The 20,992-nt window shown below is 47.5% G+C and overlaps 1 protein-coding gene across 2 annotated transcripts in view; it reads left to right on the top strand.

Moving 5' to 3' along the window:
• CASTOR2 (cytosolic arginine sensor for mTORC1 subunit 2) overlaps positions 1-20,992 on the top strand; it is a 221,968-nt gene that overhangs the window by 105,131 nt on the left and 95,845 nt on the right. For both annotated transcript variants that reach the window (XM_075013628.1, XM_075013629.1), the window contains exon 2: positions 8,815-8,885. In XM_075013628.1, coding sequence (XP_074869729.1) covers positions 8,815-8,885 — 71 coding nt within the window. The remainder of the gene's footprint in view (positions 1-8,814; positions 8,886-20,992) is intronic.

The raw sequence follows: 20,992 nt of genomic DNA, 5'->3' as shown, positions 1-20,992 counted from the left end.
TTCTGGGATGCGTTAACAGGTGTGTTGTGAACAAGACACGAGAAGTCATTCTTCCACTCTACTCTGCACTGGTTAGGCATCAGTTGGAGTATTGTGTCCAGTTCTGGGCACCTCATTTCAAGAAAGATGTAGAGAAATTGGGAAGGGTCCAGGAAAGAGTAACAAGAATGATCAAAGGTCTAGAGAACATGACCTATGAAGAAAGGCTGAAAGAAATGGGCTTGTTTTATTTAGAAAAAAAAAGATTGAGGGGGGGCATGGTTACGGTTTTCAGGTATCTAAAAGGGGTCATAAGGAGGAGGGATAAAACTTGTTCTTCTTGGCCTCTGAGGATAGAACAAGAGGCAACGGGCTTAAACTGCAACAAGGGAGGTTTTGGTTGGACATTAGGAAAACGTTCCTAACTGTCAGGGTGGTCGAACAGGCTACATCTACACGTGCCCCAAACTTCGAAATGGCCGCGCAAATGGCCATTTCAAAGTTTACTAATGAAGCGCTGAAATGCATATTCAGCGCTTCATTAGCATGCGGGCGGCCGCGGCACTTCGAAATTGACGCGCCTCGCCGCCGCGCGTCTCGTCCAGACGGGGCTCCTTTTCGAAAGGACGCCGCCTACTTCGAAGTCCCCTTATTCCCATCAGCTCATGGGAATAAGGGGACTTCGAAGTAGGCGACGTCCTTTCGAAAAGGAGCCCCGTCTGGACGAGACGCGCGGCGGCGAGGCGCGTCAATTTCGAAGTGCCGCGGCCGCCCGCATGCTAATGAAGCGCTGAATATGCATTTCAGCGCTTCATTAGTAAACTTCGAAATGGCCATTTGCGTGGCCATTTCGAAGTTTGGGGCACGTGTAGACACAGCCACAAAGGAATAAATTGCCTAGAGAGGTTGTGGACTCTCCATCTCTGGAGATATTTAAGAACAGGTTAGATAAATGTCTATCAGGGATGGTCTAGACAGGACTTGGTCCTGCCATGAGGGCAGGGGGCTGGACTCGATGACCTCTCAAAGTCCCTTCCAGTCCTAGAGTTCTATGATTTATGATTCTATGATATGATGGCAAAGCTAGCTCTTGCTTTGGACGTAGGCACACCCAAGCAGGCTATCAGAACACCGGTGCTCCAGGTGTAATTACTCCTATGACGTTTTTTCCCCCTTTGGCGGGGGGGGGGGCATGACTTTTATTTCATTACCATAATGCTCATGAAATCAGTCTTATCTGAAACGTCATATATGGTGACTTCTATTGTATGCTGCCATGTATCTCTGCAATTTCCAATGAATCAGTGAGTTGCTATTTGTGTACAGGTTGAACCCCTCTAATCTAGCAACATCTGTAATCAGGCAAGATTTAAATTAGCCAAACACCCACTTATCATGGGTGTGGCCAAGTTCCCTGTGGTCCCATAAAGTTTGTTTACAGCCACCAGTTCTGGCTCTCAGTGTTCTGTGCTGTTATTTAGCTCTAATTTACCCCTAAATGCCATCTAAGAGCCCAGTATGCAGTGGAAGTTTTGGTAGTGCTGCTGGATGATATTGATGTTCCATGATCTGACAAATTCTTTCATTTGGCATCAGCCGGGTCGCAAGGATGAGAGAGGTTCAACATTAGACAGCACTCGAGTGCAGAACACTTCCACTGTGTGTGAAACTTTTCCTGCCCTCGATCCATTGCGTCTCTCTAGTCCTGCGGTCCACCCATTTCATCCATATCAAATTCTTACAGTAAATACAAGCTGAACATTTATTTAAGGTTTAACTGTAAGGTAGTGTATGAATGAATCAAAAGATCTATAAATCCAGATTGCTGTAAAATGAATCCAAAAGAACATCCCTTACTTGCAAAATGGATGTATATGAGTATGTATGTAAGTATATAGAACTTGGAGTGGCCATATACCCTTCCCAGCTTTGCTAGGTGGCGTCATATCGCATTGTAACTTGCTTTCTGGATGGTAATACATCTACTGGACCAGAAATCAAAAGTTTCCTTTATAAGCAAGATAAAAATCCTTGTGCAATGTTAATTCATGGATATCCAATGTTGTGTGACTTTCCCTTAGGCAATATATCCAGTGTGAGGTGATTAAAAAGGAGAGCATGAGGCTTCACAGTCAGGTTCGAGATTACTAATTCTATGGGAAGCCATTAACTGCACCTATAGTTAGACTGTCTAACGCTTTCCATTTATAAAACACTATTCTTGGCACTCTCTTTTTTTTAAACTTTCTATCACCTGCACTGTTGCAGCAGAACTTTGAAATTGGGCAGAAGGAAGGCCCTGGGGCTAGAGAAGTGCCTTTTGTCTTGTGCAATTCCACTCAAGTTTTGCTAAGCTATCAACTTTGGAAAATCACCATTTCCTTTCAGTTGCCTGCATTTCTCAGGGAATTTGGGGTAACTTGTCAGATTAACAACTAACCATGAACATTATAAGTCTGGGAACTTGCCACTGCTGCTACCAGCACAGCAACTGCAAGATGCTACACTAGAAATGTCAAAGAGCTCCTATTTCATGCAAGAACATAGTAGTAGGCATCCTTCAGTCTGCACAGACTATGGATCGTGCCCTTTAAAGTTTCAATTTAAGACTTCATTTACAGCGTCTATTGTGACTATAAAGACCCACACGAGAGTGCCAGTCCTTGCTGCATCTCTTGCAGATGTAGTGGGTGTCTGGCAAGTCCTTATTGTGCTTTCTGTGCGCTCGCTTCTCCTCTGCTAGCTGTCTGATCTTCAGCTCGCCCTTCTGAAGGCCCTTGTGTAACCCCTGCCTCCATCTGCCGCGGTCATCTGCTAGTTCTTCCCAGTTGTCCAGCTCGATGTCTACCTCTCTGAGGTCTCTCTTGCAGACATCTTTGTAGCGCAATTGGGGGCGTCCAGGGGGTCTTTTGCCAGAGGCTAGCTCACCATACATGATGTCTTTTGGAATCCTTCCATCATTCATCCTGTGGACGTGGCCAAGCCAGCGGAGTCGACGCTGCCTGAGGAGGGTGTGCATGGTTGGGATTCCAGCTTGCTCGAGGACGGCTGTGTTGGTAACTCTGTCCTTCCATGATATTCCAAGGATGCGCCTGAGGCAGCGCAAGTGGAAGACGTTCAGCCTCTTTTCCTGGCGGGCATACAGGGTCCAAGTCTCGCTGCCATAAAGGAGGGTGCTGAGGATGCAGGCTCTGTAGACTTGCATTTTGGTGTGAGTGTGCAGCTTGTTGTTATTCCACACTCTCTTGCTGAGTCTGGACAGAGTTGTGGCCGCTTTTCCAATCCTCCTATTTAGCTCAGTGTCCAACGACAGGGTGTCAGTGATGGTGGACCCGAGGTAAACGTACTCGTGGACAACCTCTAACGTATAGTTGTCAATGCTGATTGATGGGGATTCAGCAACATCTTGACCAAGTGCATTTGTCTTCTTTAGGCTGATGGTAAGCCCAAAGTCCTTGCATGCTTTGGAGAACCGATCCAGCAGTTTTTGAAGCTGGTCTTCTGTGTGAGACACTAGAGCAGCATCATCTGCGAACAGCATGTCTCTGATGAGGACTTCTCGCACCTTAGTCTTAGCTCTCAGCCTTGCAAGGTTAAACAGTTTCCCATCAGATCTTGTGTGCAGCAAGATGCCCTCTGTTGAAGATCCAAAGGCATGCTTCAGGAGGAGTGCGAAGAAGATCCCGAACAATGTCGGAGCAAGCACGCATCCTTGTTTGACGCCGCTCCTGATTCTGAAAGCATCAATAATGCGCCGTCATATTGGATGGTTCCTCTCATGTTTTCGTGGAACGACTGGATCATCTTGAGTAACCGTGGAGGACAGCCTATCTTGTGGAGCAGTTTGAACAGACCATCCCTGCTGACCAAGTCAAAAGCCTTGGTCAAGTCGATGAAGGCTATATAGAGTGGCTTTCTCTGCTCCCTGCACTTCTCCTGCAGCTGTCTTACAGAGAAGACCATGTCAATGGTAGACCTCTCTGCTCAGAATCCGCACTGCGATTCGGGGTACACCCTCTCAGCAATCTTCTGGAGTCTGCCAAGGATGACGCGAGCGAACAGTTTACCGTGACGCTTAGGAGGGAGATTCCACGGTAGTTGTTGCAGTCGCTTCTGTCTCCTTTGTTCTTATACAATGTTACAATGTTAGCGTCACGCATATCCTGTGGAACCTCACCCTCTTTCGAGCACAGGCATAGCAGCTCATGCAGGGGTTCCAGGAGCGTGTCCGCAGCACACTTGATTACCTCTGGTGGTATACCATCCTGACCAGGGGCCTTTCCTGCTGCAATGCTGTCGATGGCTGCCTTCAGTTCATCCACAGTCGGTTCTTGATCCAGTTTGTCCATTACTGGTAGGAGCTCGACGGCATCGAGGGCTGCATCGACCACAACATTCTCCCGTGAGTACAGCTCGGAGTAGTGCTCGACCCAGCGCTCCATCTGTTTGGCTTTGTCAGCGATGACTTCACCAGATTTGGATTTCAGAGGTGCCATCTTGTTCTGGGTGGGTCCTAATGCCTTCCTCATACCCTCGTACATTCCTCTGAGATTACCAAAGTCGGCACAGGTCTGGATGCTGCTGCATAACTGGAGCCAGTGGTTGTTGGCACAGCACCTGGCTGTCTGCTGTAGTGTTCTTCTGGCTTCTCTAAGTGCTTGCTGGGTACTCTGGCTCGGTGAGCGTTTGTACTCCAGGAGTACAGCACGCTTCTTTTCAATGACTGGAATCATCTCATCAGAGTTAGCTTCGAACCAGTCGTTCATGTTTCTAGCTCTTCTTCCAAACACTGACAAGGCCGTGTTGTAAACTGTATCCCTCAGATGTTGCCATTTGGATGTCGCATTGACGCCCCCATGGCCACTGCGCAGATTTTCCTGGAGGGTCTCTCTAAACTTTTCAGCTTTCTCCGAGTTTGCGGTCTTTCTGGCGTCAATGCGGGGCCTTCCAGCAGGTTTAGAGCGGTACAGCTTCTTGGGTCTCAGCTTGAGCTTGGAGCAAACTAGCGAGTGATCTGTATCGCAGTCAGCACTATGATAGCTGCGTGTCAGAAGGACGTTTTTGAGGTTGTTACGCCTAGTGATGACCACATCGAGTTGATGCCAGTGCTTCGAGCGTGGGTGTCTCCACGACACTCTGTGCTGGGGCTTCGTTTGGAAGAATGTTTGTGTGATGCACAGATTGTGGTACGTGCACAGTTCAAGGAGACGCTGTCCATTGTCATTCATTTGTACCACACCGAAGTGTCCTAAGCAGGAAGGCCATGAGGCCCAATCAGCTCCGACTCTTGCATTGAAGTCACCCAAGATGTACAGTTGTTCACGAGCAGGTATTTGCGCTACAGCAGCACTAAGCACGTCATAGAACTTGTCTTTTACTTCTGGTGTGGCGTACAGGGTTGGGGCATAAGCGCTGATCAGGTGGACAGGACCGGCGCACATTTGAAGCGTGATCTGAAGAAGTCTTTCTGATCCGCCCATGACTAAATCAACCATTTGTAGAAGGGTGTTTCTGACAGTGAAGCCAACACCATGCTCTCTGGGTTCATCTTGGGCTTTACCCTGCCAGAAAAAGGTGTAGTCCTTTTCCTTTAGAGATCCCGAATCTGCAAGTCGCTTCTCTTGCAGTGCAGCGATATCAACTCGGAGCCTTTTCAGTTCCTCATTGATGACGGCAGTCTTGCGGGTGTCACTGATGGCCTGAAGATCTTCAGTCAAGCCGGTCAGCATGGTCTGCACATTCCAGCAAGCAAGCTTGAATTGTTGATGTTTCTCATTTCTTGTTGATTTTCTTATTGGTTTGCCTGGTGCCCAAATTTCAGTCACTTGTCAGGTTCAGGAACCTTAAGCCTCACACACCCAGCGAGGCAGGTGAACTGTGGCGGGACAGTACCCTATTGGCTGGGGGCTGCCCAGCTTGAGGCGGGCGGTGACTGTCCAGTGAGATGCGAGGATCCCTCCCACCGTCGAAGGCAACCCCTGGCGCTCGTTCTCTACGCCAATCGAGCAAGAGCTTATAACCGGTAACTGTTGCCTCCCATGTTGATGCAACGCTGTTCAGCGATGCCGGAGTACCTCTCCGGGTGCGAGCCTGGGCATTTGTTATGGAGACTCTGGGCTGCCCAGACACCAGTGTCCTTCTCTCGGCTTTACTGATATAGTCCAAAGGAGAGGATAACCTCCACGTCTGGTACCAGCTCAGCTGCAGGAGTTGCTGGGACAGTGCCAGAAGTTGACACCGAACCGCCTTCGGACTCCACGCCGGGTTTTCTGTCAGGGTTTACTCCCTTAGCCTTCCTCCTTCCCAGGATAACCCACAAGGCAGTGGGGTGTGGAGTTGTGGAGAATGTGGTTAAGGATCATACTACTTCTTACCTCCCTGTCGGCATGAGTCACCATAGCTCCCTGTGGAGCCATGACCCTTCTCCCCACCTTTTGCCCCTCCCCCCAGCTACCATCACCATGGGCCAGGCTATCCTAAATCAGAACCAGTACATGGCTTCAGTGACCCATCCCTCGGGACAACACCACATGGGGAAATGGAGAGAGTGTAGCTGGGCCTCCCTGCCAACTCCTGGCCACTCAGAAACCCATCAGTATCCTGGGAAAAGAGCATCTTGTTTGACAGCTAATATAATTAGTCTTGTAGCTCATATAAGAGCAATGAGTGGTAAAGATTCATGGATCGGATCTTTGCTCTGGGTGGTGAAGGAAAGTATGGCTGTACATAAGAATTTTTTCTTTTTTACCTTTTTCGTAGGAAATGACATCCAAAAAACTACATGAAAGGAACATTGTTAAAGTTGCAAAGTCAAACATGTGAAATTTCAAAAATAATCAGATTTAAGGTTGCTTGTATGTCATCGTCAGACACGACAGACTACCTACTACATCATTAATTCAGGGAAGATGACAGTATACTATGACACAATCTTTATTTACATGATCCCTAAAGGGTCCTGCCTTTTCCAGTGAATATGTTGGATGACCGAGGGGATAGAAATAACGTGGCCCAATTTAATTAATGTAGTCGTTCTTAAATCTAGTATTCCCTAGCTTCTGAGTATTTAGAGAAGAGTAAATACTTTCAAGTATTGAGAAGAGACCCTGTGGGGTTCTTTTTTTTCCCCCTCTGCAGCATTGCATGGGTCACTTGCAGGTGTAAATGCTTGGTTCTCTGAAACTTGAAGTCTTTAACCCATGACTTGAGCACTTTAGTAACTCAGGCACAGATTAGGGACTGTTTCAGGAGTGGGTGGGTGAGGTTCTGAGGCCTGCAATGCGCAGGAAGTCAGAATAGATGAGCCTGAAGGTGTCTTTTGACCTTAAAGTCTGAGGCCAGGTGTAATCTAGGAAAATAAGTTGATTTCAGATACACAATTGCAATATGGCAATTGCACAGCTAGAGTCAACTTGTCTGAAATGGACTTACCTGGCCTTCCTCATCGAGGAAAGTCATTCTTCCATCGACCTCTGTCACTGTTTGTGATAGCAAGGAATACAGAGGTCAACTGCTGACCCCCTACTAGATGTGCGAAATTGAACCCTGGAAGAGTGACCCAAAGCAGGTCACTCTTCCAGGTAATATAGACATGGCCTGAGTCTACGCTACAATAGACCTCAAAGTTGTTCATAGATACCCAACTCTAGCTATGGCAGTTGCACAGCTGGAATTGGCTATCTGTAATTGACTTACCTGGCCAATCTCCCTTACTCCTCATGAGACTGAGTACACAGCTTCACTGTCAACCCCTTATAGTTCAATTTTGCATGTCTCCACTAGATGCGTGAAATTGAATCTCAGATGATCAACCCTGCCTGGGTCTATCTTTCTGGTAGTGTAGATGTATTTTGAGTGACAGTGTCATAAGAGAGAGTTATATTGCTACTCCATACTGTGATTCCTGTGGGAAATGGGCCCATATTTTCATAATGCAGCACCATATTGCGTTTCTGTGCCAATGTTCAGAAGCCACCAAATAATGTCTAGCAATCATTACACAAACGTGTGCATGCGTGTGTGCTTGCCTGCATGCGTGCAAAAGAGAGATCTTATTGCACACCGCTCATCACTTTTCATTTATGTGTCTAGAATGGTGGACCCTAAAGTTCTGTTTGTTTATTGTATTATGCTTTGGATGACACTGTGTGTGGTGCTGTGCAAAATAGGCTGGGCCCCACCTGGCTTGCAGTGTCAAAAGACAGGCACAAAGAAGGTAGGGTACACTGGGTGATTTGGAGGAAATGTCTTGAGTTTGTGTCTTTGTGTCTCATTTAATGCTGCTGTTACTGATTAGGTTCTGCTGAGATTCAGATTCTCAAGTCTGCTGGGGGTACTGGAACGAGGGAAAGGAAAATGGCTTGGCAGATGGGATCGAGAGGGCACTCTGCCTGGGATGATGTAGGAAAAGGCTCCAAGATGGGAGGAGAAGGAGACATCAGGCCATCAGTTGCAGGGCAGAAGGCTTCAAAGGTCCATTTCAGAATGTAGAACTATGAAGATCAGGGCAACATCAAACGTGATGTACTGGACAAAATGGAACCATTGGAGGGGTTTAAAGAGGAGTTGTATGGTCAGATCAGTGGACAAAGAAGATAGTTTTAGTGTCTGTATTTTGGACAGATAGGTGATTGGTCGCGCAGCAGAAAAGTGGCAAAGCCAGGGATAGAACACCTGGCAATATGTACCTGGCACACCAACTCCTCTTTAAAAAAAAAAAGAAAGAAAGAAAGAAAGAAAAGGGCAGGTAGTTTTGTGGGATCCATTTCAAACAAGCAAAAAATGACTCCAATCTGTCTGATGCTAACAGAGCTCCTATCCTGTTCCCCAACACAGGTGCAAGTTCTTCAGTCTCACAGAAACTCCGGAGGACTACACTATCATTGTGGACGAAGAGGGGTTTCTAGGTAAGGTGTGGTGCTTGCTGCTTTCGGTGCCAAGCTGAGGGCGGAGGGATATGTGCTGATCAGACGGTAAACTGGCATGTTCATACCACGTTTCTGTTTGTAAATAACAGAAGCACAGTTATGAAAGGTGCTTTGATCATTTAAGCAGCTTGTCTGCCCTGCTCCACTGTAAAAGACATTTCACAAGTATAATGTGAATAATTTTAGAGCAAGTTGCCGATATATGTACGTAAAAAAAAAAAAGCATGATATGAGAGAGGATGTTTTTACAGGGCTGGGGATGAACAACCAGAAAACCGCCACAAGCGGAGGGCGCAGGGGGCTTCTGGAAATGCAATAGTCAAATTCTATTAACTCAGACGACGCCCTTCTGATGTGACATGGCATTTCAGCAACTCTCTCCGACTCTGTTCACGGGGTGTGGGCAAGGGAGGGTCATGCTCTCCCCCCCTGTGTGCCCTCTTCCTCCTGTCCTGCTCTTCCAGCCCTGGCCAGGGTGGGAGATGCCAGTTCCTCCAGCCCTAGGGATGTGGGCAGAGGGAAGATCCTCCACCTGCTGGGTGAGAGGGAGCTCAAGAGCTGTGGGAGAGAGAACCCAACCCTCTGGGGCTGCGGTGGGAAGAGGCAGCTCCTCCAGTCATGGGTGGGAGAGGGGAGAGACAGTTTTGCCAGCCAGAGTGGGGTGGTAGGAGGGAGAAGGCAGCCTTCCACAAATGGCCGAATTTTCATTCCTATGCATGCCTGTGGTTCCTCAGTTGTCTGGTAGAGTGGGGACTTGGCTCTGCAGTTCACCCGGCCAGTACAGCTCTTTCAGGGTATCTGTGTCTCAAATAAATAACATCTGACCAAACAACTTTAATCAGCACAATGTCTTTCACCCTTCTTCAGCCTCCCTTTGCTTTTAGCGCAGTGCATCCTAGGGCTCCACTTCGGAGTCCCTCAGCCCATGCCTGAAACCAGATGAAAATGAAAACTAAGGGAAGTCGGCAGCCACTGGGCTCCAGCTTTTAAGTTCTCTCTTCAGAGAGCACTTTGAGGTGAGCCCCCTAGGTATGGGCACCCAGAGTCAGGCTACAGCACTTGTGGTGCAAAAGCAGCTGTGTGGACCGTGCTCTGAAGCTGTGGCTCCATCTGGAAATTGGGCTCTGAAGACCCAAGGTTAGAGCCCAAGCTGCAACATCAAAGCGGGGAGGGTTAGCTCAGTGGTGTGCGCATTGGCCTGCTAAACCCTAGTTGTGAGTTCAGCCCCTCAGGGGGCCTTTGGGGATCTGAGGCAAGTGGATAGTTTGTTTTGTTTTTTTTTTCTTTTTTAAATATGGTGCTTGGTCGTGCCGAGAGGGCAGGGAACTGGACTCAAGGAGACGTGTATCTCCATAGATTGTTGTTCTCCTTTTACGATCTTGTTAAAACCTCTTAACAAATTTTTCTTAAGTCTGACCCAGTCCAAATTCTTCATGGGCACAGCATCTTCAGGATCAGGGCTCGTAACATGGCAGAGCAGCTGTTGTGGGTCATTGATCGGCCTTCACTAAGCAGTCAACAGCATTGACTCAAGTGGGTGATTGGCCAACACTGAGCTTCGGAGAATGACTGAATTGCCAGACCCCGCCACCAGGCAGCAAACCCAGACAGCTGTCTTTCGAAGCTCCACCATGACACACTGCAACTATATTTACATACACCCCCCTGCTCCGCAGTGTGCCACAAATAATATAACTCAGACTCTGGCATGGCAACGCTGCATAGGTTGACAAGTACGGTATTTAATACTTTTGTTTATAAGCAAGGTTTTTAAATACAGAAGAAAAAAATCTGCTTGCATTAAATGTGTGACTCCTAAAGATTGGTGCCCTATGCGACTGCCGGGCCCTGCTCATGCAGATCTCAGAATCTAGTTAACCATGTCTTGAGTGATGCAGGGTTCATACACGACATCACAGGCTCTGCCTGGCAGGAGGCAATGGGAGAGAGGGGAGGAGGCAACTCTGCATGCTGCTGTCCCCTCTTTGCACCCTCTAGCTGGAGCCGCATATATTGACACTAGCGGTGCACACCTGTAAGCTACACCCCCACTGCTCTCATTGGCTGGGAATCTCAGCCAGTGGGAGTGGTGGAGGATGATGCCTGCAAACACAGGGCCACACAGAGCCATATGTCTGCCCTTCTTCAAGGAGCTGTGCCAGGTAAGTGTCCAAATCCCCTGCACCCTCCCTCCCTCCTAGACCTCCAACCCTACGCCAGCCTGCTCCTGCCCCCTGCATCCCACCCAGACCCTCTGCCCCCAGCCTGCTTCTGCACCCTGCCTCCCACCAAGGCCCCACGCTGCCACCCCACTCCACAGCAGCCCCATCCTGCACACCAAACCCCTCATTTCTGGCCCTATCCTGGAGCCTAGGGGTCCCCAGAAAATCTCTTAACTCCAGGACCCCAGAAGACTTAATTCAGCCCTGTTTAATGCTGCATTTTACCTGCTCAGCTAGTTCAACTCTCCATGAGTATATCTGATCCTGTCCCTCCTTATTACCCCTAGTCCCCCAGCAAAAAGAAACACTTCACGAGAAATACATAAGCACCCCACCTGTTTTTTTAGAAAAGCCAAGAAATACCTAGTTAACACCTTCCCTTGCGATCATGTTTTCAGCTTCTCCACCTCCACGGCCTGTAACAGACACACTACCTGCCACCACACAGAATGTCCTGCTTCCCACTCTGACCCTGTGCAGTGGGCAGTAGGGGATGTTCTCCAAGCGCTTGGAATGTTTGATCACCCACGTGTTGCCAAAAAGTGTTTGCGAGCTGTTTTCAGCATGCTGTGTTAGACATCTGCTCAGTGGAGGGAATGGTTTGGCTGTGTGAGTGGAAATAGTTTGCAATGGTGTTTATCATTTTGCAATGTTTTTATTTGCAGCGGTGTTATTTAGATGCGAGAATGAGGAAGTGTAGCACTGCTATTAATATTTTTTCCAACAGCTGCTGTTTGCAGTTGCACTTAAAGGTTACCCATTTTGCAAGTCTGAAGACAGACTTCAGTCATTAATGTGTGAAACAGGAATTTAATTAACTACAAAACTTAAATTATGCAATTACTATCCTTGCCACCAGAAAATTTAGTTGTTTTTGCAAGCATTAGGAGGAAAAATTAAAATGGATTTCATCATTATTAGTGGTAAATTAGTACTTTTGTAGCAAATGATTATTTCAGTGAATTACTCCCTTTTGATAAGAGCAGTCATGAGCAGATCACTGTTTTCTTTGATTGTGTTCATCCCTTCTGAAATTTCGGTTTAAGGAATTCCGGTAAGCGTTCCCTGGTCCATTAAATATTCACAAAAGGTGTTGGCTTTGATTAGGGTGGCCATCTGCCCCATGTTAAGGACACCAACAAGGTGTGCCAGCTTATTTTTTAAAGGGGACTAAATGTCCTGTGTTTGGGCTGTCCCTGCTCTGACCTTTTCCTCCAGCAGCTGTGCAGGTTTCAGTTCCCTGAGCCTCAGGGAAGTGGGGGAGTGTGGGTGGCTGCCGTGTCCCTGCTGCTTCCCCAGGGCTCCTGGGGACAACTGGTGGCTGCTGCTTCCCCGGGGTTAAGGGAAGGTCATCGGCAGCCACTTCCCCAGGGCTCCCAGAGGGTGCTGGGGAATGCTGCCTTCTTCCCGGCTCCCTAGGGCTTGGTGGCCAGGGAGGAGCTGCCCCTCCCCCCCATATCTCTGTCCCATATTTGGGACAGGTAGATATGGTCTCCCTAGCTTTGATGGATGGTGGAGGACACATGCTACAGTTCTGTGCCTTGAGAAGATAATGTAATGCCTGTGTTTGTGTTTCTGGAGCAAATGTCCACAGTTAGATTTAGAATGTGTTTCCTATGATGCTCTATAGTCTTTGTGTTGTGCCTGGGTCCTAAAGAGAATAGCCCCCGCCAAGTAGGACCTAGTTTTTGTCCTTGAAGAGTTTACAGCTTAGTAAAAGAGATGGGCAAAGGGCAAGGAGGGGAGAGATGTGCTGAAGATCGTAGAGCATGGCTGTGTTAGCACAAGGACCACAGCTGGGGGCAGGGATCACTCAGTGGTTAGCTTATAAATCCAGAGTTGTGAGTTCAATCCTTTGGGGGGGCAGGTTAGATTTGTTTAAAAAAAAAGCAAACTGTCAGGGATGGTGCTGGGTCCTGCTGTGAGTGCCGGGGGCTGGACTCAATGAGCTCTCAAGGTCCCTTCCAGCTGTATGAGATAGGTGTATCTCCATGTTTGAGCAAAAGCTGTGCACAGTGTTCCCTGTAAGCTGAGCGCTTGGGCAGCTGCCCAGGAGAAATTCAGGTTCTGCCCGGTTGATTGGCAGAGTGCCCAAAGCTGCCTGCCGCTGGCAGCATGTGTTTCTCCTAGTGGTGCACATCCACGTGTGCCTTGGCACACTTAACAAAATGTATTCCACACGCAGATGGAAAAAACTTAAAGGGAACATGAGCCCTGGGGTGCTGAGCCCCAGTCTAGAGCAGTAAGTCAGAAGCCATGATGGTTTTCTACATTTGCTGCAGACACTGACATGGCCAGTACCCTATGTGACAGGAATATCCATATGGGATTATGGCCAGGTCTGTACTGAGGATTTGCTCCAAAGCCACTGGTGGCCAGTTCCCTCTATCGCAGCACTAGTGCTACACCTAGAATAGGTCAGCAAAGCTTCTGTTTGCACTGGTGAAAACTGCCTTTGTCTGAAACTGGGGTAAGTGCAAATGGCTCTTTTACCTGCCTACAACCCTGGAGTAATTACACCCTGGTTGTAATCAAAGTAAATCCAAACTCTAGGCAGACCCTCGTCCTCATGAAGCTCCATGAATCCGTATCACCCCAGGACACCTCAGTGAGTCAGACATCACCATCACATTAGAGTTCTTTCTGAGTTCATGATTTGGACTTAATTTCCCCCTCTTGGGCATCTTGTGGCTTTCCCAGGTTTCATGCCTGAGCATATCCACTGATGACTGACTGACCCTGCATCCACTATAACATTTGGGGTTCGATGTCAATGTATTAAAACATGATTGTGGTATCAGGAGAATAATTGTAATAGCATTTTCTTCTAGACAGTCTTGTCTGCATCCATCCACAAATGCATTTTCTCTTTCACTACATTTGAATATATTCTTTGTGGCTAATGCAAATTGCTAAGGATGTGTAACCAGGAAGAGACTGAAGATGGGTGTTTCTGGGTCCTGCTAAGCCTTGCTATTCCAGGAGCAGCTATGAATGCAAAAGCACCCCAGCCCCTGCGGGCGTGCGCGCACGCGCGCACGCACACACACACAAATCTGTTGAATGAAGGGGAGACAAATACCCCAGTTTCTTCCTGTGTTGCCTGCAAGACATGTCCCTCAACTTGTTAATGTCACTTCTGTCCGTTCAAATAGACCAGACTCCAGTCCCAGCAAGGCACTGTCACAATAAAGACACTGCACCACCTGGGCCTAATGAAAATGAGACCAAGCTGTATGGAGAGCAGTTCAGGCTGAATTGTTTGAGTCTCCTCCATCAGATGCACAGCAAACAGGAGGGATGACGAAACAGAGCCTGGCAAAGCCCAGCACAGAGGTCTGCAGCCTGCAGCTCCAGAGCGGCATGCGGCTCTTTAAGGACTGTAATTGCAAAGTAAAAACAAAAAAACCAAAAAAAAACACAAAACAACCCTCGTGGTTCTTTTGGATAAATGGTGAACGTCAAAAAGCCCCAAAATGAATAACTCATATCTAAGTAGCAAACAGTAGGTGATCTTGAAATGTTGGATAACTCCCCCTAGCATCCTCCAGAAAGAGAAGGTTCAGTGGTACAAACACAGACCTAAGCAGAGGAAGTAAAATATGTAAAAAGTTTGTGAATGTCCTGCGATAAACACATACTGCATTGAACATCATTGTGTGGGTGCTGGTCTTCAAATAAGGGTTACAGAAAGTACAGTTTGAGGTTATTTGATAAGGACTGTCTCATATTCATATGCATTTTAGCCCTTGAATTATTGAGTGTTTTTACCTAATTGGAAAAATGGCTCCTCTTGCTATTTTGGTTGCCAGCCCATGGCACAGCAGGACAGACTCACCCTCTGCATCTCCAAGGGAGCCACTCCAAAGCAATACCACCTATCTGAATTGGGGACTCTGATACAGCCAAACTGACAGGGATCGAGGACATGAGAAGTTCGAGTTGTCTCGACACCACATTCAGGGGGAAAATGAAAAGACCATTTTTAGTAAGGTTCAGTGTTCCCTCTAATTTTTTCCATCTGTGTGCAGAATAAATGTTGTTATATGCACCAAGGTGTATGTGGATGTGCACCACTAGTAGAAACACATGCTGGACCCTGTGGGTGGCTCTGGGCACTCTGCTAATCAGCCACTCAGCTTACAGGGAATACTGCTCTCCACCCCAGAAAAAGCTGCAGTTCAAAGCCCTAAGTTCCAGAAGCATCCCTTGTGATGGAATGAATCAGCGCTAGCCCACGTCTTTGCTTTAAATCCATAGTGGTGGGGTGGGCGTTATATAGAAACATATTCTCATTCATTCCAGTGACAGTTTCTTGGGACTTTTTCCTGGGGAAAACCATTGCACTAGACTGATAACACCAGGAGAGAATGCACAGAAAACTCAGTGCCCTTGTTGCTCCTGAGTCATACGAGTGTGAGCTGTCCTGTGTGAAAACCGGTGACTGAGTATGTCAGGAGCTCAAAGACTAGAATAGATTGTCTAAAATCCGCATGCACATCATCTACAGCAACTCTTCCGAGGTGGAGCGCTGAAACTTGTCCTTTTCACCTCTGGGTATAGTCCGAGTGCCAGTGATACTTTTTAAAATCTCTAATAGTCTTACTTACAACAGCTTCATTAATAAATACATTAAGCTGCAGAGCGGTGGTTGGTAGCATTAGCTAGTATTTTGTTAATCCACAGGCGCCGTGGCTGTTAGCAAGCTCCCAGCTGCCTGGGGGAGCCAGGTGGGACTGAGCTCCCACCTCACATGTTGATGATAATCAGCTCGTGTGCCATTCTTGGTACCCATCCCTGGGGTTGCTGACCGCTAATCTGCAGCATATTCAGCTCATGGTGTCCTGTGCTAAGCTTGGGAATGTGCATACGTCATCACTGTGCTTCTTCTTGAGGTAAAGGATTGGCTGGAAGCATCCAGAGTTGGGTACAAATTCTTGTCTCCCTCAAACACGCAAACTACCGCCAGCATCTCTGCTGCTTCGTCATCTCCCATGGAGCTGCAGAGAACCTCGCCAGCTGAGCGCACAGCCGGTAGTCTCTTCACATCCTTGCCTTCTCTTTCATCATGTATTTTAGCTTTCATGTTGTTTAGAAGGGAAACGAAGGATGGTGTGTCTGGAGGTAGCTGCACTCTGAGATTCCGAGTAATGCATCCTGGGAAGGAGTTACTAACATTGCATTCCTGTCCGGGAGAGACCATCAAAATAAAATAATGCGGTTTCAGGTGGGTGGGACTGTGTTTTCCTCAAACGGCGTTCCAGTCAGCGTGCCTGCTGCAGCTTCTAAACAGCCAACCTGGTTTTCACACCTCCATTTCTAGTTCAAGCTGGCTTCTCTGCAGTTCTGTTGATCCTTTTTCACCTGGGAGTCCACTCTGAGCCTTTAGTGATGGTTCTGCTTGGGTAGCATTGAATCAGATGCCATCCATCTAGACCCCAGTTTTACAGTGCTCCTTTATCATTGCCCGGCATGATGTGAAATAAAGAACTGAATCACTGTCTCATCCGCCCGCTCTCCTTGGTGCTAAAGAATGGCAGTAATTGACAGGGCCTGTATAATTGGAAGCAGCAGAATGGAGAGTTCTCTGTCTTGCATTTCTTCACTGTTGGGTTTCTCTCTGTTCTCTTTAGGCCCAAATATCACTGCGACATCCCCCTTCACTCTGACAAGGAGAAGGGATGCTGTGCAGCCTGTCAGTTTGATAAGGAACTAGCTTTTGCTGGCCCTTCCCAGCAGGTTTGACCATGGTGCTTACCTGGCCAGCAGGGTGACTAATGACACGTTTCCAGAATATTGGACATGGGCTAGGTCCAGAAGTGGCATGCATCCATGTACGGTTTTGTCTCAGTGCTGTCGGGTTGAGGGCTTGGTGGGGACAAACCACTCAAAAAGAAGAATCTCCAGTTGAAAACCATACAAAGAGACTGCTTAAGAGTCAGAGGAATGGGTATATGTAACTGTCCACTGGGTGGCAGGTGTTAGGTCATATAGTCCATTGGTTTTCAATGTTTTTTTCGCTCCTAGGTGGCTAAAAATTTTCAATGGAGGTGCAAACCTCTTCGGAAATCTTAGGCATAGTCTGCAGACACACCCCCGCCCCAAAGCCCTTCGGACCATGGGTGGATACTACTGATACCATCCCCTTGATAAAAAGCCTGTCCTCATCATTACGCCAGCTAGGCTTCTGCCACAAGGAAAATGGACAAGATTCTTTCTGTGGGCGTGTTAACATCACTATGTCATTTGTTGGAACAGGAGTGTTGATACAAAGCTGCTGTGGCCCATCGGGTAGTATGCCAGACTGGGAGATGGGAGACCGATTATAGCCCTGCCTCCAACTTAGAACAGGATGTGTCAAGTCCCCTGGCATGATGTTCACTCAGCACCTGTATCAGTAGGGATCGCGGTTGCGAGGGAGGTGCAGTTTGAGATCTCAAAATCACACTCCTCCTTTCCAAGGTGAGTGTACAGCATATGTGGCCATCTCATCCTGGTTGGTGGCCCTGGGGTGTGATCATTGCTTGCTGTGATCTTGAGGGAGTGTCTGTTGCAGGAAGGGGGTGAGAATGAGAGCAAAGCACTGACCAGAGCAAGCCCAGTGGGGCCCTGCCAGTCAGCGGGGCCCAAGGTGGTATGCTGACAGAGGGGCTTGGCCAATGGGCGGTGGATGCTAAGATCAGTTGGAGCGTGGGGCCCTGAAGGCGTGGGACGCCAGGCAACCACATTGTTCACCTTGCCTTAAGGCCGGGCCTGGTGCTGGCACTGGGAATAAGTCCTGGTCTTGGCTCCTCACAAGGGTAATAGTGAATGCCAGTTTGGGGTCAGTTTATGTGCTGTGATCTTCTGCCACCAGAGCACTCGCCTGCTGATAACCCTCCTTTTACCTGCCATGTCACGATAGTAAACTCTTCAGGGCAGGTCTCTCACAGGGTGTTTGTACAGTGTTTGGTACAATGGGGTCTCAATCACGGGGCCTTGGGGTGCTATCATGGCACAGGTTCAAACAAAAAGCAAAGCTACAGAGTTGGTGGTTGAAAATACTACACATTGGGGAGGGGGGCGTTTTCTTTAAATTCACCAGCCTCCAAAATGTCCTCAATGTGGAAGTCACCCTGCCTGGCTGACAGTTCTCTTCAGACATTGTTTCCCAGGTGGCCTTGGAGTCAAGGTCTGTCCAATTTTTCTATTTTGCTTCCAGTGGCTAATTGATTATGAGAAGGACATTGAGTGGCCTTCACATCTTTTCCACTCCATTAGTAGGAAATGGACAGAAAGTCAAGCTGGTAAATTAGTACAAGCACCAAGCATATGACCTATGAAGAGAGGTTGAGGCATCTGGGCTTATTTAGTTTGCAGAAGAGAAGACTCCAGGCAATTTGGTAGCAGCCTTCAACTTGCTGAAGGGGGGTTCCAGAGAAGATGGAAAGAGACTATTCTCAGTGGTGAAGGATGGCAGAACAAGGAGCAATGGTCTCAAGTTACAGCAGAGGAGATGTAGGTTGCATATTAGGAAAAACTATTTCACTAGGACGGTGGTGAAGCACTGGAATGTGTTACCTAGAGAAGTGGTTGAATCTCCATCGCTAGAGGTTTTTAAGTCCTGGCTTGACAAAGTCCTGGCTGAGATGACTTACTCGGATCTCCTGAAGTCTCTTCCGGCCCTAAGAGTCTATGATAATTAGTTCAGTCCACAGTGAAAGAAAAAAATCCTTCACACAGGGAAACAAGTTAGCAAATGAAAAGATTTGTTTTTTTTATAAATCTCTCTCTTTTTTGTTTGTTTGTTTTAACTCAGTTAACTAATCCTTTGTATCTCTGACACTGTTACTTAATTTGCAGTCTGACATTTCTAACTGTGAATTCCTTCCCTGGTTCTCCACATTCTGGCCAGTAGAGTGCCTGTAAGTGCTAGATAGAATAGATTTTCTCCCTTACAGTCTCTATGGGCAGGTCTACACTTGACCTGAAAGTCTATTTCAGATACACAATTGTGTAGCTAGAGTCAGCGTGTCGGAAATTGACTTATCTGACTGTCCTCACTAAGAAAGATCAAAGGGAGAGAGTAATGTTGCGCTTCTTTACCAGGCATGCAAAATCAAGTTTTGGAAGATCAACTCTGAACGGGTCAATCTTCGCTGAAGTGTAGGCAAGCCCTAAATCTCTGGGGTTTTTTCACTGTCCTAACTGTAATGACTGAGTGAGTGAAAGAGAGAGAATGAGTCGTGCGTGTGTATTTGTAATAATGTGGTAATAATAGTATTAATACAAATTAAACATGTTGGGAATTGACATATGACTCTTCAGAAATATTTGCATGTTTGGAAATTCATTTTCCTTCCCCTGATACTTGTTTGTGTTCTGCAGGAGGCATGGGACCCTAGTGGTTACAACCAGGCATGGCAAAACAGAATAATATGGATTCCATCCCTTATTTTGTCCTTGGGCAAGAGATTTAAGTTCACCCTTCCTCAATGTATCTTATCTGTAAAACTGAGAATAACTACCCTACCTGGGGGGCAGGGGGGAAGGGCGCCTAGTTAATTTTTGCAAGGATTGTGTAATATGTGTGTTACCTTCCTCATCAAATTGTTTGACCTGTTTCCTCTCCTTGCTCCTATTTAAAGCAATACTGTACAAAAATAGATATTTTCACTGTTCCTCCAGGAGGTGGGTGTGTGCTGATATCTATTTTTATTTCCCATCCCCAGTGAGAAAGCCAGACGCCTCTTCCTGAAACACTCAGCCAGCCAGGACTTCCTCCTCTAGTTAATTAAAATCTCTGCAGTTTCCATACTCTTTCCAATGCCTAAAATAAGTAGATGTCATGCTTATCTGTTCAGCTTAGAAAGGCAGGATTTTTAAAAAGTGTTAGTACTGAGAAAAAGTGGAATGATTCCTTAGGGAATTTAGGTTGGTTTCTGAGCAAGAAAACCAAATGCCAAAAAAAGAGACAGTTTTCCTTCTTGACTTGGTTAGGTTAGTGGTTGGTGTTTGTGTGCTGTTTGTATAGGCAGGGTTTTAGAGGAGAGCGGATCTGTTCGTTTTTATTTGCCGTTGGTAAAGCAAGAGGCAGCTGCTTGCCTGATGATGCACTAGGTGACTAGGAAAGGAAGCAGGTAGTGTTTTAAAGACCTTTTGCAATGTAAGTGTTTTAAATACCATGAGGTATTTTTATGGCCTCCATTCCTGTGATAGCTGAGTGTCTTATTATCTTTAATTGCCCACTGTACCTTGAATGGTCTCTTGCAACATATGATAACTCCTTATGATTAACAAGCGGTTGCACTTTGTGTTTAGCTGTGTCACCCAAGTACCTTTCCCAGATGCAAACAAGACCTCCAGGGGGCCTCAAAAGCGCATCTCTTTCACCCATGGAAGTTGACCCCAGTGGTGCAGGAACTATATTTGGGGTGGAGGTGCTGAGCTGCATCCCCCACCTGTAGACCTGTTGAGGTCAGGTTGCCAACTCACCTGGGCTGGACGGCATTGTTGCAAGTGGCCTCTGGTCCATCCAGTCCAGGAGAGTTGGCAGTCTTCCCTGCTCTAGGTTGGGCCAGAGCTGGAGGCAGCTGCAGAGCTCTGGGCTGGCTGTGGGACCTGCAGGGCTGGGGCAGCTGGGAGGCTCTGGAGTCTGTGGCAGTGTCAGTGGAGCCCACAACAGGGCAGCAGGTGGTGGGACCCTGGAGAGGGGATGGCAGAGTCCACAGCAGGGCTGGTGAAACCATAGGTGATGGACCAGCAAAGAACCACGGCAAAGCCGGTGGTACCCCATGGTGGGTGGGCTGGCAGGACCCAGTGTCGGAGAGGAGGGAGGTTACCCAGAGGCTGGGACCACAGAGCTTGTGGAACCAGCAGCAGTGT

Source organism: Carettochelys insculpta, chromosome 19 (assembly GCF_033958435.1).
Source record: "Carettochelys insculpta isolate YL-2023 chromosome 19, ASM3395843v1, whole genome shotgun sequence".
NCBI lineage: Eukaryota > Metazoa > Chordata > Testudines > Carettochelyidae > Carettochelys > Carettochelys insculpta.
This window is presented reverse-complemented; position numbering and strand designations above follow the sequence as displayed.